Source organism: Schistocerca cancellata, chromosome 7 (genome assembly GCF_023864275.1).
Source record: "Schistocerca cancellata isolate TAMUIC-IGC-003103 chromosome 7, iqSchCanc2.1, whole genome shotgun sequence".
NCBI classification, from domain to species: Eukaryota; Metazoa; Arthropoda; class Insecta; order Orthoptera; family Acrididae; genus Schistocerca; species Schistocerca cancellata.
Genome location: NC_064632.1, coordinates 323,766,838 through 323,781,535, shown reverse-complemented (window position 1 = coordinate 323,781,535; position 14,698 = coordinate 323,766,838). Strand labels below are relative to the sequence as shown.

The window sequence follows — 14,698 nt, the reverse complement described above, 5'->3', positions numbered from 1 at the left end:
ATATCAATATTTACAGTTACCTCAATGACCATGTAATAATTCCAAAATGAGAAAATTTTGAAAGGAATCAGTTAAAAATAAGTAACATTTGGAAGGAATTTAATAACATCATTAAAACTGAGGTGGTAGATAACATACTCATTGTGAGTACCCATAAACAGAACACACAAACACTAAATCAAATCTTAGCCAAGCTTAGCCAAATATTTTTAACAGGGCCAAACACAAATTTGTCAGAAGGCTGTGTCTGTCAGGTAAATAATTGTGAAATCACACTGAATGTTGTTTTGTACAACCATTTCCACTAATTGTAGACTAACAAGTCTAGGACGGAAATCGAAGCAGCGCTTTTGTTATAACCCAAGAAGACTGTAATTCATTGCTCGGACAGTACACAGACATGGAAGGCAATGTGCAATACAATTAATAATAAATAAGTGGCTGGTAGAGCCATGTGCTCTGGCCTATATATTCATCATTTCGAAGAGGGGCGCAGCTGCTGCCATATTAGCAGCTGGGTGGCCTCTAGTGGCAGCTGGGTGGCCTCTAGTGGCCGAATCAAGCACAAACTTCATGCACAAACTGTGAAGTGACACATACATACAAAATTGGTATTTACAATTGACTGGGTAATTTGTGAATTGTATGACATTTTTATATGTGAAGGATATAAGTTGTAGTGAACCAGTGATAACATCCTCCCATTTGTTGAAGCAGCATAAAGTGTCCATGGGTAAGTATTACTCGAAGTCCATTGACTCTGAACTGCTCCATCCTTACATGTGATCAGCTGTGTCAAGTAAATGTTATCTATAGCAAAGCAGACCAAATCAATTGTTGATTCCCTGAATGATCCAGCAGAGACCCTATTCAGTGGCTTTCCCTCTTCTCCAAGATCTCTGGCCCTAGTTGGGTCTTTGCCAAACTCAGACTCACCACAATTCTAGACAAAACATAATTTCTCATTATCTATTAGTCTACATATTTAATCAGTTCGTTGTAGAAGGTATGAACTACAGATGTCTATGTAGCATCCTTTTGGGACTTGCAAAGGCATTCACATTTCTTCAAAGAAATGTAGGGATTGCGCTTCATAAAAGGCTTGATAACAATCCTCACTAGGATAACCATCCTTAAATGTTGTTTCAATGAACTCTGTTTAACATATAGTTGTACCAATGACTTAAGTTCCTTTTTGTCGTATGGATATCCCATTCCTACATGAGCAAAACGTGTTTCTGGTAATGTAATTTCCTTTGTGCAGTTTTTTGATTCTATTTTGCCGTGATGGTTTATCATTTAGATCGTAAGTTAAGATTTCACCTAAATATTTAAATTTATCAATGATTTTGATCTCTCTATCTCCTATTGTAATTTTGTTTGCAAGTGGTGGGTCAGTTAGCATAATCTGAGGCCAGTTTTCTGTGCTATTTCTTGTTGTGATTAACTTGTTGCCTGGTTTCTTGAACATTGTTGGATAGAAGAGAAAGATCATCAGCTAATCCCAAGCAGTTCAAACTTACTTATTTTTAGCACTTCCAGTTCATATGTTCTTTGGGTTATCCTAGTACAATTCTCTCATTATGTATTCCAGGACACAGTTGAACAGTAATGATGATAGTCACCTTGTATTAAGCCTGTTTTTATAAGCAGTTGTTCAGAAATTTCTTCTGTAAACATAACTTTCGATTTGCTGTTGGTTAGAGTAAGTCCTATTAATTTAGTTAGTTTTGGTTGGAGTCTTACATTCCATGAAATTTTTAGTACTGGCGGTCTATGGAGGCAACCATATGCCCTCTTAAAATCTACAAATGTTATTGCAAGCAGTTTGTTCCATTTCATGTAGTCTGCCATAATTATTTTTAAAGTAATGATCTGCTCTGCACAGCTTCTTCATGGTTTGAAACCTCCCTGTTGTAGTTGTTCCTTGATTGTTGCGTATACAATCTCGGATAAAATGTTGTGTGTGCAGCCTAGGAGTGAGAGATTCCTCTGTAGTTGTCTGGATTGCTTATCCACCACCTTGTGTAGTGTGCATATGATGGTCGTGGTCCAATGTTCAGGGAATTGTTCTGTTATCCAAATTTTTGTGAGAGCATTGTGTAGGGAGGTCCTGACTGTGTGTCTTAAATATTTCCACATTTCAACAAAAACCTGATCTTCTCCACATGCCTTATGGCTTTTTTTGTCCTTTGAGGACACACTCTACCTTTTGGAAAGTTGGGGGTCTAATTTGTTAGGTTCAGTTTTGATTGGGGTATTTACATCAATTTGTAAGAGTTCTTTGGGTTATTCACAATTCAGAAGTTTATTAAATGCTTTTGCCATTATTTCAGCATTTTCTTTGTCAGTGTGTGCCGGTCTCTCATCTTCATTTTTCAGTATTAGTGTCAGCAGCCCATACTGTTGTAGTTGTTTCCCAAAGATAGTTATTGGAATTGGTTTTGTGGTACTTACCTTTTACAGAGTTTATTATGTCTTTATGGAATTCTCTCTCAATTCCCCTAACATTTTGTGTGAATTTTTTCTTTTCATTTTTGAGGTTGATGCATTTTCTTTTGTTTTGCTTCTTTGAAACTTTAACCATGCCTGGTCTCTTTCTTCCTGGAAATTCACATTCCTGAGTCCACCATGCATGTTTTCTTCGTGGATTTAAGGGAGCTAGATTATTTGCTTGTTTCTTGAGACTTGGTACCAGTTCTTCTGGATCATCTGTTACTTTAATGGTTTGTGTTGTGTGTAGGTATTTGTCATTTTTAATTATCTAATGTGGGTCATGCCTTCTCCTTGTTCTGTTACTTTCTCATTATTTTTCTTTGAGTGAATTTGATTTTAATTTTAACTAAGCAGTGGTCTAAGCATATGTCTACTCCTCTCAGTACGTTAACATTGTATATTTCGTTATGAAAATTTTTGTCTATACAGACATGGTCTAGCTGCCACTCTCCCTTCCTCCAATCTGGGTGTTTCCATGTTTTAAGTTATTTGGCTTCCTCTTGAAGCATGTTGTTCTATAAGACTTTGACCATTCTTCTTTGTAAAGTCATGTGGACTCCATTCTCCTTACTTTTCCCAGCTTGGCGTTGAAGTCTCCCAATAAGACTTCTATATTCCTTGTACTTATTCTGTTTACAGTTTGTTTGAGAAGATCCCAAAATTGCGGCATGAGCATTTATAATTGTGTAGGTTTTGTTCATTGTTTTAAAAGTCAGAGTTGCAATTCTTGGTAATATTGCTCAAAAATCCATTACTAAATCTATTATTTTTACATTCACTATAAATCCTGTTCCAAATTGGGCTGTCGCTTCATAACCCTGTCTTGGTTTCCCATAATAAATTCTATGAATGGGTCCTCTATCATGTTTCTTATTTCTTGGAACCACCTTATTAAAATTTTTTGTTCATTTAATTCATCTGGGAAATTCTTGAGTTTTCCGGTCTTAAGTAGGGAGTTGATGTTGCTTGTTGGTACGATGGTCGTTTGGAAGGTTCTCAGACTCACCACAAGAGGTCAGCGCTAGCACAACGTATTGATTGGACTGTTCCCTGTAAACTCGTGCCATGTCAGTGCCTTGGAAGAGAGCTGTGGTGGTGATGTGGCTCTGTTGTTGTTCATGTGTAGTGGTTTGCAAAGATGGAAAAAATAGAGATTCAAGCAGTGACTAAGTACTTCATAAAGAAAGGTATGAAAGCAAAGGACATTCACGCTGATTTCCAGAATATGCTGGGCGGACTCTGCTCCTTCGTATTCAACCATTGCCAAGTGGACAAATTAATTTAAATTTGGTCGGGAGAGCTTAGATGGTGATTTGCACAGTGGTTGGCCAAGATGTGTCACTACTCCAGAAATCATTGCAAAAGTGCCAGAAAAGGTCATATAAGATAGCCAATTGAAAGTGCGTGAAATTGCTCACACTTGCCAGATGTCATCTGAAATGGTATATCACATTTTAACTGAATAATTAGAAATGAAAAATTTTTCTGCAAGATGGGTGCCACGACTCTTGATGCTGGATCAAAAATGTTTGAGAATGGACATATTGGAACAATGTTTGGCCCGTTTTGATTTTTTGCACCGGTTTGTGACCACAGATGAAACTTGGATGCAATACTATACCCCCGAGACAAAACAACAGTGGAAACAGTGGAAACATGCTGATTCTCTGCCACCAAAGAAAGCACAGACAATTCCATCAGCGGAAAATGTCATGGTACCAGCGTTCTGGGATGCGAAGGGGATTCTGTTTGTAGATTATCTCCCCACTGGGCAAACAATTACTGGAGAATACTATGCTAACCTCCTGGACAAATTGCAATGAAAGACATGCGGAAAAAGGCCAGATTTAGCAAGGCAGAAAGTCATCTTCCATCAAGACAATGCGTGTCCGCACACATGTGCTGTCGTTATGGCAAAATTACATGAACTGAGGTATGAATTGTTGCCACACCTGCATTATTCACCTGATATGGCTTAATCGACTTCCCATCTCTCTCCAAAACTGAACATCTTTCTTGGTGAATGAAGATTCACTTCAAACAAAGAATTGATAGCCAGAGTTGAAAACTATTTTGCATGTCTGGATGAAACTCATTTTCGAGATGGGATCAAGGCACTGGAACATCCTTGGATCAAGTGCATTAATCTACATTGAAAAATAAAAAAAGTTTCAGTGATGTAAGTACTTTCTTTCTATTCCATTCTGAGAACTTTCCAAACCACCCTCGTATATAATTTAATTTCTTATGTTGACTCTTTCTTATGTGTGTCAGTTAGCATTTGGATGATTGCAAATGCTCTGATTCATTGCCGTCTTGGCTACACACCATGTCCAATCTAGCCCTTACCTTCCTTTTTGGACAGTATGATGGAATTTTTTCCCTAAGAGACCTTTCCATAATTAACTTTCAAAGGTAATTAACCTTAGCTGGTGCAAGCTCCAATTTACAACTGCAGTTGTTAACTGCAGAGGGTGTTTGGTCTGCGGGAGCAATTTAATTTCACTAAAGTCCCCCAGTAAGCTGGTTAGGACCCCCCCCCCCCCCCCCTCGTCCCAATCAGCCACTTCGGATATGCCACATCACCTTTCCTCTTGTTACAACAGCATAGTATGTTTGTTAGGTCTAATGAACAGACTGCGATAGCACAATTTCTGAACTTGAGAGTTACACTATTTGATTCAGACTGACAGACCTTGAGTGAAGCATCATTTGGTACCAAGCCTAGGAGACTCGATGATGAGGGTCATCCATGGAGGCCAAATGCAGCAGTAAGCATAGGGTCCTTGAGGAAGGACGTAGTCTATGAAGCTGCAGTTAGTGGTAGTTCCTTGAGGCCTCGGTCGAAAGTGAGCAATTGGTGCTAGAGGATGGGCGTGGTTTATGGAAGCCCCATTGTCCATGGATGCTGCAGTGAGAGACTCCTTGTTGACTAAGAACTGCGAGTAGTGAGCTGCTAGGTGCAGGCAGATCAGAGCATGTACTGGTTGCAGAGGTGACAAACACACTCACCTGATGGGAATATCGAAGGAGGCACATGGCTTGTGGACGCATGGTAGTGCCACTACGGCAGCAGCTGTGCTTATGCCAGTGGCGGGAGGCTGGTGCCAGGCGCTGTTGTGGCTGCTGGAGGTTCAGTTGTAAACAGTCTGGCATGTTTCTGCTGATGAGTAATTGTGTTCGATCTCCAGAGGAAAGAGCTTTAAGCAAGCTGAAGTTGCAGCAGCCCATGATACACAACTCTGTGATTGGTGATGATGTTATAAGGAGGTATCCAGAAGATTCAGCATTCCTTTGCCTCTGAGGGGAGAGAGCATAGCCATTACTGAGATCATGCAACGTCCAAAGGAAGGAAGTGCTCCAGGGTCGAGGAGATAGTCTGTGGCATGGATGCTCGAGACAGTAGTTTGGACCTAGAAAGTGTTGGCTGAAGACAGGCAGCTTCAGTACAACTGTTAAAGATGGGTTTGGCTCAAACTAGGACTTGCAAGAGTGAACCCTGAAAAAGGCACATTCAGTGTCACTGTCTGGGAAGGACGATTTGGCTGGTGATGATGGCGACTTAAGCCGCACCCAGCATGGTCTGGGCTTTCTTCAGAGGTTCCAGGGATGCTGAATCAGAGCCTTAGGGAAGTTCAACTGGTGGCCATAGAAAGGCATGCACACAAGGAATGGCTGTAGCTTTATGTGATGCAGAGGGCCCTGGCTGCGAGTTGTGCAATCAGAATGAGTGGTCTTGGAGAGGCGACCTGGCAGGGATGGTTCAGGGTTTGGATCATCTGAAGTCTTGTTGGTTATTGCAATGTCACTGTCTGAAAATAGTGTAGGAGCATTAGGCGTGTGGCCTTTCCAGGAGGGAGGATGATGGGTGAAGCATATGAGGTCCCATATAATGGTGCAGAAGAGATGTGCAAATTATGGGTTTGTGAGTAGATACAACTGGAAGTGTGTGGGGTCTGTGATGTGGAAAGGAGCAGAGTGTGCTGCAAGATGGTGAAGATGGCAGCTAAAGTAGCGAGGGAGGGTATGTGTGGCTCTGCCCACACAGCGTCAAAGGACCTCGTCCTTACTATTAGAGTTTGTGGCAGATGGATAGAGAGTTAAGGCCAACCGGTAGCCGAAGTACAGTGCAAAGGACAATACAGATTTTATTATGTGCAGATGAGTGTGGAAAACTGGAAGTCTGGCGCTTTGGACACCAGTTGCTTTCGGGACAAAATTCTGGAGGCAGTTATCGTAGTTGCCATTCATAGTATCGGAGACTGAAACAGAACAACACACTACAATAGAAGTGCGAAGTGTAGTATAGAACAGCTGTATGTTCATCAAAGCTAATGAGCAAAATACAGTAGCAAGATTTCTTTAGAAGTGAATTGTTTACTTGGTCCAGGAAGATTGTCAGTGAGTAGAGCCATGCTCTGCAGCAAACGTAGCGTGCTCAAGGGTGGGAGTAGTCTTCTGAGCCTTGGTCGGCAGTAAGCGTTTAGTGCTCAAGGCTTTATTTGAGGAGGATCTGTCAGTTTGGCGAGGCACTGTCGGTGGGCGGGGCCTAGCCCGGCAAGGAGCTGTCGGTGGCGGGGCCTAGCCCGGCGAGGAGCTGTCGGTGGGCGGGGCCTAGCCCGGCGACGTGCTGTCGGTGGGCGGGGCCTAGCCCGGCGACGTGCTGTCGGTGGGCGGGGCCTAGCCCGGCGACGTGCTGTCGGGGGGCGGGGCCTAGCCCGGCGACGTGCTGTCGGGGGGCGGGGCCTAGCCCGGCGACGTGCTGTCGGGGGGCGGGGCCTAGCCCGGCGACGTGCTGTCGGGGGGCGGGGCCTAGCCCGGCGACGTGCTGTCGGCGGGCGGGGCCTAGCCCGGCGACGTGCTGTCGGCGGGCGGGGCCTAGCCCGGCGACGTGCTGTCGGCGGGCGGGGCCTAGCCCGGCGACGTGCTGTCGGCGGGCGGGGCCTAGCCCGGCGACGTGCTGTCGGCGGGCGGGGCCTAGCCCGGCGACGTGCTGTCGGCGGGCGGGGCCTAGCCCGGCGACGTGCTGTCGGCGGGCGGGGCCTAGCCCGGCGACGTGCTGTCGGCGGGCGGGGCCTAGCCCGGCGACGTGCTGTCGGCGGGCGGGGCCTAGCCCGGCGACGTGCTGTCGGCGGGCGGGGCCTAGCCCGGCGGGGAGCTGTCAAGTGCCTGAAGATTGATGTTGTCCATTTATGCTGGAGGAGAGATTCCTTAGTAGTTCAGTGTGCACCTCAGAATGATGAGTTGCTAGCTGCAGCTGGCAAAATCCCAGAGCACGTACTGGCTGCAGAGTGGTCAGACAACAACCTAAATACTTGCACATTTGGGGGGGATATTATGTGTCTGCTGGAAGTTTGGTTTTGAACAATGCGGTGATTATTGTTCATGTTTTATCTCCAGAGGAAATTGTCACAAACAGGAAGTAGTTGCAGCAATCTATGGTATATGAGTGTATGGTTGGTGGCTCTGCTGTAAGGCAGTATGTGGGAGATACCGTGTAGATATTTTGTGATTTTTAATGTGGTTCAAAAATTGGTATTGTGGACTACAGGACTCCAGCATTTCCAAGCCACTAATAATTGAAATAAGTGTCTAAACACCAAAATGGGAACAAATGTAGCAAGACTTTACAGACTAGCAGAGCATATACAGTATATCCCTTAAAATAATGTACAAATGGGTAGACTGATTTCATTTCAAAGCATACAGCTCAAGAATAAATGTGTTTCATCAATATCTCAGAATTTCCCCCCCCCCAAAAAAAAAAAAAAAAAAAAAAAAAAGTAATTGAACTTGCTCAGGACTGCCTGTGAAAAAAAACTGAAATTTTCATTTTCTTTTGATTTATAAAAATGTTATAGTCCTATCCAAATGAGGATATTTGTGAAGATTTCTTAATGGAAGGGTAAATGAATGCAATGTAATTAAAAATTTAAAAATGATGGAGATCTGAAGTCATTTTGAATGAAAACCTTGTGTCAAAACGGTCAGACATGGTTTGTAATGTTTTGCAGACTTAAAAATTGTGTTTCGGAAATATGGATAGCCATAGGATGATGATATGTAAACTCAACAGTCAGCAGTGACATTAATGCTTTAACTTCTTAAATTTTCCAAATGTTTCTTCATAAAAATGAGATAATCTGAAATGTTTTTAGCCTTTATAAAAAAAACTTCTCAAAAATCCTCATTCTGAATATTCTAAAAACTGCATGGGATACTCTTTGTCCATTGTACTTATGGAAGGTGCAATCAGAATAGGCAACTTTTGGATTAGGCCTAATTACATTCAAGATCAAAAAGTACGAAATACAGTTTGTTTTTAGTAATGTACAGTTTTGAAAATCGGAGTTAGGTGATGGCCCCCGTTGCCCATACATTGAATAAGTGAATTTCTGGCATTTCTTGTGACTCTTACCAGCATCAGGTCTTTTAGGGTCCTTGGATGATTGTCATAAACATAGGATTTTAAAAAAAGAAGAAAAAAAATTACCAGGGGGCCAAATCGCCTCGTATCGAGATGAGTTGCTTCGGGAAGTGTTCCCTTAAATGTGAGCTGTTGCTCCATCCTGTTGGAACCAAATGTCCCCTAAGTCCAATTCATCAAGTTGTGAAAACAAAAATACCACCAAAATGTTCACATATGGTGTGAATTCAATGTCATTGTTATCCCATTTTCTTCAAAAAACCAGGGCCAACAATCCTAGCTGAGGAAATTGCGCACTACACTGTGACTAGATGACTGAGGAGCCCTTTGATGCAATTCTCGGGGATTGGTTGTCATCTCAATAGAACTTGTTCTGTTTGACGTATCCAGTCAAGTGAAAATGCGTTGTATCACTGAAAAAACAGCTCTGTCTTCAGAAATGTTTTTGAAAAGTGCCTCACGTGCTTTCTTCAGAGAATTGAAGTTTTGCTCAGAGTGTTCCTGCATAATCATCAACTTGTAAGGATGGTTTTTCATCTTGTCATAACCACGATTTGTCTGAATGTAGTGAGCCATGTAATAATTGATTTCTGGTCCAAGACATGGTGCAATGGTGCTTCATTGAAGTGACTTTGGAAGGCTTGCTGGATTGCAATCACAGCATTGATTCGAAAAGTAGGCCGCGATGACAAACACATGGTCCTCACTGTTGTGACGCATGAGGTGACTGACCTGGAAGAGAACACCATATCAGAACTGCACTGTCAAATGAGGCATCCTACCCTGCTGCAACCACTAAAGCCTGAATGGTATGCATGTCAAACAAGGAAGTTATGTTGCCTCACCCGAGCAGTGGGTACACCACCTATGTGATACGATTTTCAAACTGGTGTAAAAAAAACTCCTAGTGCCTACATTACTAAAAAAAAATTTAAAAATATGATTCATAAAATGGGTTTTATTACATGTTGAAATCATAAAGTTGTGTTGGTGCACCCTGTATTTTAAATAATTGCTGCCATTGAGTTAAAGTAGTGTAAAATTAGATTTCTAACAATTGTGAAGTGATTTTCACTTTTCTTAAACATAATCTTCTTGTCTGTTTCAGTAGTCGACATATCTAACCCTTTCACTTCTTTGCTCTCTCACTGACTTTGTATATGAAAAATTGAAACCACACACACAAATCTAAAAAGAGAGCTGAAAACAGTATTGCCAACATGCTTAGATTACACTAGAGGTTAAATGCTACCAGATGAACTGGTATGAAATGAGTGTTAAGATACAAATGTGTCGATAGGGAACATTTGTTGTGAACGAGCCTTAATTTTTTTTGTTTGGTTGGTATGACATCTGTCAAATATATTTAGTATACATCAAGTCGTGGAACAAACAACATCATATGTTTTCGTCGTGTTAACAACATTGAATTTTGTACCAGAAAGTGATGATTTGCAGAAAGCATTGATTTTTTGTTTTCATTTGAAAAAAAGTGCTGCAGAGTCCCATCGAATGCTTGTCGAGGCATATGGTGATCATACTCTATCAGAAGCAACATGCAAAAGATGGTTTCAATGGTTTAGAAATAATGATTTTGATGTAAGAAATGAAGAACGTGAAGACCACCAAAAAAGTTCGAAGACGCCGAATTGCAAGCAATATTGGATGAAGATGATACTTTGAGTCAGAAGCAAATTGCAGCAATTCTAAATGTTGCACAACAAACAATTTCTGACCATTTGAAAGCTGTGGGAAAGATCCAGAAGTGTGGAAAATGGGTGCCACATGAATTGAATGAAAGACAGATGGAAAACCGAAAAACCATTTGTCAAGTTTTGCTTCAAAGACATGAAAGAAAATTAATTTTGCATCAAATTGTTACTGGTGATGAAAAATGGATTTATTTTAAGAATCCTAATCGGGAAAAATCATGGGTTAGTCCGGGACAACCATCAACATCGACTGCAAAACAAGATCGATTCGGCAAGAAGACAATGCTCTGTGTTTGGTGGGATCAGAAAGGTGTGGTGTATCATGAGCTTCTAAAACCTGGTGAAACTGTGAATACTAATCGCTACAGACAACAAATGATCAATTTGAACTATGCATTGATCGAAAAAAGACTAGAATGGGCCAGAAGACATTGCAAAGTAATTTTTTTACACGACAATGCACCTGCACACAAAGGAAATCTGGTTCAGGATACAATCAAAACACTTGGCTGGGAGCTAGTACCCCACCCACCGTATTCACCAGACTTGGCCTCTTCCGACTACCATTTGTTTTCATCAATGGGACACGCATTCGCTGAGGAACATTTCGATTCCTATGAAGAAGTCGAAAATTGAGTGTCTGATTGGTTTGCTTCAAAAGAGAAACATTTCTGTTGGCATGGTGTCCACAAATTGCCAGAAAGGTGGTCAAAATGTATAGAAAGCAATGGTCAGTACTTTGAATAAAATGCTTTTACTTTTCAATTCAAAATTAGTGTTTCATTTTCACAAAAAAAATAAAAATGCTCATTTCATACCGGTACACCTGGTAAATACATTGTGTGCTGAAAATTTTCTGATACTTTACACACAAAAAAATTGCCTACTCCAATTGTACTAACTACTGACACAGTAACCAGGTAATTTACAGTGCAGTTCTCATAAATTTTTAATTGGGATTTTCAGTAAATACTTTGTTAAAAGTGTAAAAAATGTGATTTTTTAAAATTGTTTAAATATATATTTACAAAATACAGGTAGCTGGAGCAGAGAAGATATTGTTAACCTTTTTAGTGGTGTCCACTTCACAGGTGCACAATTTTTTTATTTCCCTTGCCACAGTTGGTGGCCATATTGTGGTGCACTTTCTCTAAGTATCCTTCAGATTTTCATACTTATGATGGCCAGTTGCGTCACTGCCCATGATCCAGATTTTCTGTACAACTGGCTTGCTCTTAGCCTCACAGGTGTTGTGACACCATTTGTGTAAGTTTTTCAGACAAGAGTTTTGCAATTTTCTTCTCCATCTTATTGTTCTATCATCTGTGAGTGTGCTGGGGAGTTAATTTGATCATAGAATAAATTGCAGGTGCAAAAACAGGGTTGTTCCTAGTAAGTGTAGTGCCACCGTACATATAATTTCATATGTTATATTGCACAATGGAGACTTCATGACGAACCTCCGGTGGCATCATCCCTCAAGATGTTGGCAGACTGTACAGGGCTCTGTTTGGTGAGAGACTTTGGAGGATGATAACCAAGTTGGTGACCCTCCTGATGCCAACACTGAACACAAAATTGAAGTACGTGCTGAAAATTCAGAATCTGAACCAAACTGTGAAGAAACAGATGACACCGAAGAGCCCAGTGATGATTTGTAATACATGTCTAAACAACTGAGGACCAAGGGGGTCATTGGCTTAATCCAGTGGAATAAAAGTTCCCTACCTAACAGGAGGAAACTTGGTAAGCAAAAGCTACTTGCTCACTATCCTTAGGTGGTAGGTGAAGATAGGCATGGGAAAACTAATGCTGAAACATGGCTTCTGCTTTTCGATGACTCAGTTCTGAACTCAGTCATTACATGGATGAACCAATACAGTGACGAACTGAGAACACCTTTCACCCGTCCTAGGAATGCTATGTACACAAATCTGGTTGAAATTAAAGCTTTTATTGCTTTGTTATACCTTGATGGTGTTTATCACATATCGCGCCTAAATTTGGAAGAGCTGTGGGATACCAAAGGAGATGGTGTGGAGCCATTTAAGCTCACCATGTTGTTGAGTAAATTTTTTTTTTTTTTTGCGGAGATGCTTTTGATTTGGCAACAGCAACACACAAGCAAAAGAGAGGAAAATGACCAACGGTCTTGCTCCGATAATAAAATGTTTGAAATATTTGTTGCTAACTGCCAAGAATATTACTCCATTGGAGAAAATTTTACTCTCAATGAAAAGTTCAAAGCTTTTCATGAGCATTGGGTATTCATCGTTACATCACATCCAAGCCAGCAAAGTATGGCATATAGATATTTGCCCTTGTTGATGCAGAAATGTACTACACCTGCAAGATGGATATACATGCTGGTAAGAAACCAGAGTTGGAGCATCGTGTCAGTAATCACACTTCTGTCATCCATAGTATGGTAACACAAGTAGTCAATAAACCAATCTGTTGGCTGTTGATGACTGGTTTAGTGATGACCCCCCTGATGAAAGAACTGGCAGGTAAAGGAATATCAGTCATTGCCACCTTGAAGAAAAAAAAATGACAAATTCCAGTTGAGTTCAAAAATGTGTAAAGGGGCAGAAAATATTCCAGCCTTTCTTGTTTCAGGGGAGAGGTAATGATGGTTTCAAATCTGCACTTGGCGATATGATTGAGGACACAATTGGGCCCATGAAAAAACCCGAAATTATCACATTTCACAATCAAATGAAAGGGGGCATTGACATGGTTGATAAATTGTGTGCTACCTTTTATGGTTACACACAGATGGCGATGAACAATGGCTTTTTATACCCTCCCCCATCCCCCTCTCCCCGACCTCAATGTGGCTGGTATAAACATTAAGGTTATACATACAAGAATCCACTTTGACTCTGGCAGCCAGACGGTCTCCTTGTGCCCCCACCCCCGGTCGAGGAAGGTTTGTCCACCTCTGGATGACCCAAAAAGGGGCACCACTGATGGAAGATTAATAGTTACAGCAGTTATATGTAGTAATATAACATGGAAAATAACATTGTGTACATTTCTAAATAAAAAAAAATTATGTTAAAGATTAGAAAAATCTTAAACTTAGGAATTTTCTTGTTAAATTTGTAATTCATAAAAAACCTATAACTGTGTTTGTCAACCAAGTTTTAACATATTGAGAAAGAACTTAAAGCAAAACATCTGTCAAGCCTCTGGCACTTTTGGTTCATTAGTTATATTTTCTTTTAGTTCTCCACTGTACGAAGAGTTACTTACAAAATGGGTGTTTTCACAGGTCTCTACCATTTTGTAAAAAATCAAGAGAAAATGACAATATTTTATTTTGTAACAAGTGTGGTATCTTGTGATGTTAAATTGACACACACTGTATGAATTGAGATGAAATTGCCCAATAGGTGTTACTGTATTTGTAACATATTGTTATGATTATGAACCCCAGTTTTAGTGTGATAATTTGAGGTTAAAGGATTTCTTTCCTTTTCACACTTTTTGTCATTTCTGATATTATAGGAACACACAAAATATCTTATGGATAATGGTAGACAGCTGTTAAAAGTTTGGTTTTTCTTAAGCATTTATTTTTATTTTTTATAGTTTGCTAGTTGTGTGAATGAGTTGTTGTGCAGGGAGCTGTAACATTGTCTGTAAACAAACGTAAGTATATCCTTATTTCATAACAGAGAACATGTGAGAAAGAAATGTGTGCTTTACATACAAGTAATCCTTACACAGTAAGCTCCTATCCTACTCAGATGAAAGTTCTGTACCAGGATTGAGCACTAAATTTAAGAACATGTTCGTCTCCTTGAGTGTTTCCTGAACATGTTTTAAAAAGAAGCTTTTATTTACAGCCATCTCGTGAATTAGCTGAACAAACATATAACCAGATAATTAAGTTCAAAAAGTACTTGGAGAATCCAAAAGTACGTGAACTGTTGGTGATTGGTGGTGTCAATGTTAAGGATCAAATTGCAGCACTGATGGCAGGAGTAAGTTCATCATACAATTAAGTGTAATCTGTGAACATGCTGTACACTCATTTTTGAAACGAAAATACATT

The 14,698-nt window shown here is 40.7% G+C and overlaps 1 protein-coding gene across 1 annotated transcript in view; it reads left to right on the top strand.

Annotated features, from left to right (window-relative positions):
• LOC126092271 (ATP-dependent RNA helicase Ddx1) overlaps window positions 1-14,698 on the top strand; it is a 58,090-nt gene that overhangs the window by 27,166 nt on the left and 16,226 nt on the right. Inside the window, exon 7 of the mRNA XM_049907787.1 lies at window positions 14,490-14,627. Coding sequence (XP_049763744.1) covers window positions 14,490-14,627 — 138 coding nt within the window. The remainder of the gene's footprint in view (window positions 1-14,489; window positions 14,628-14,698) is intronic.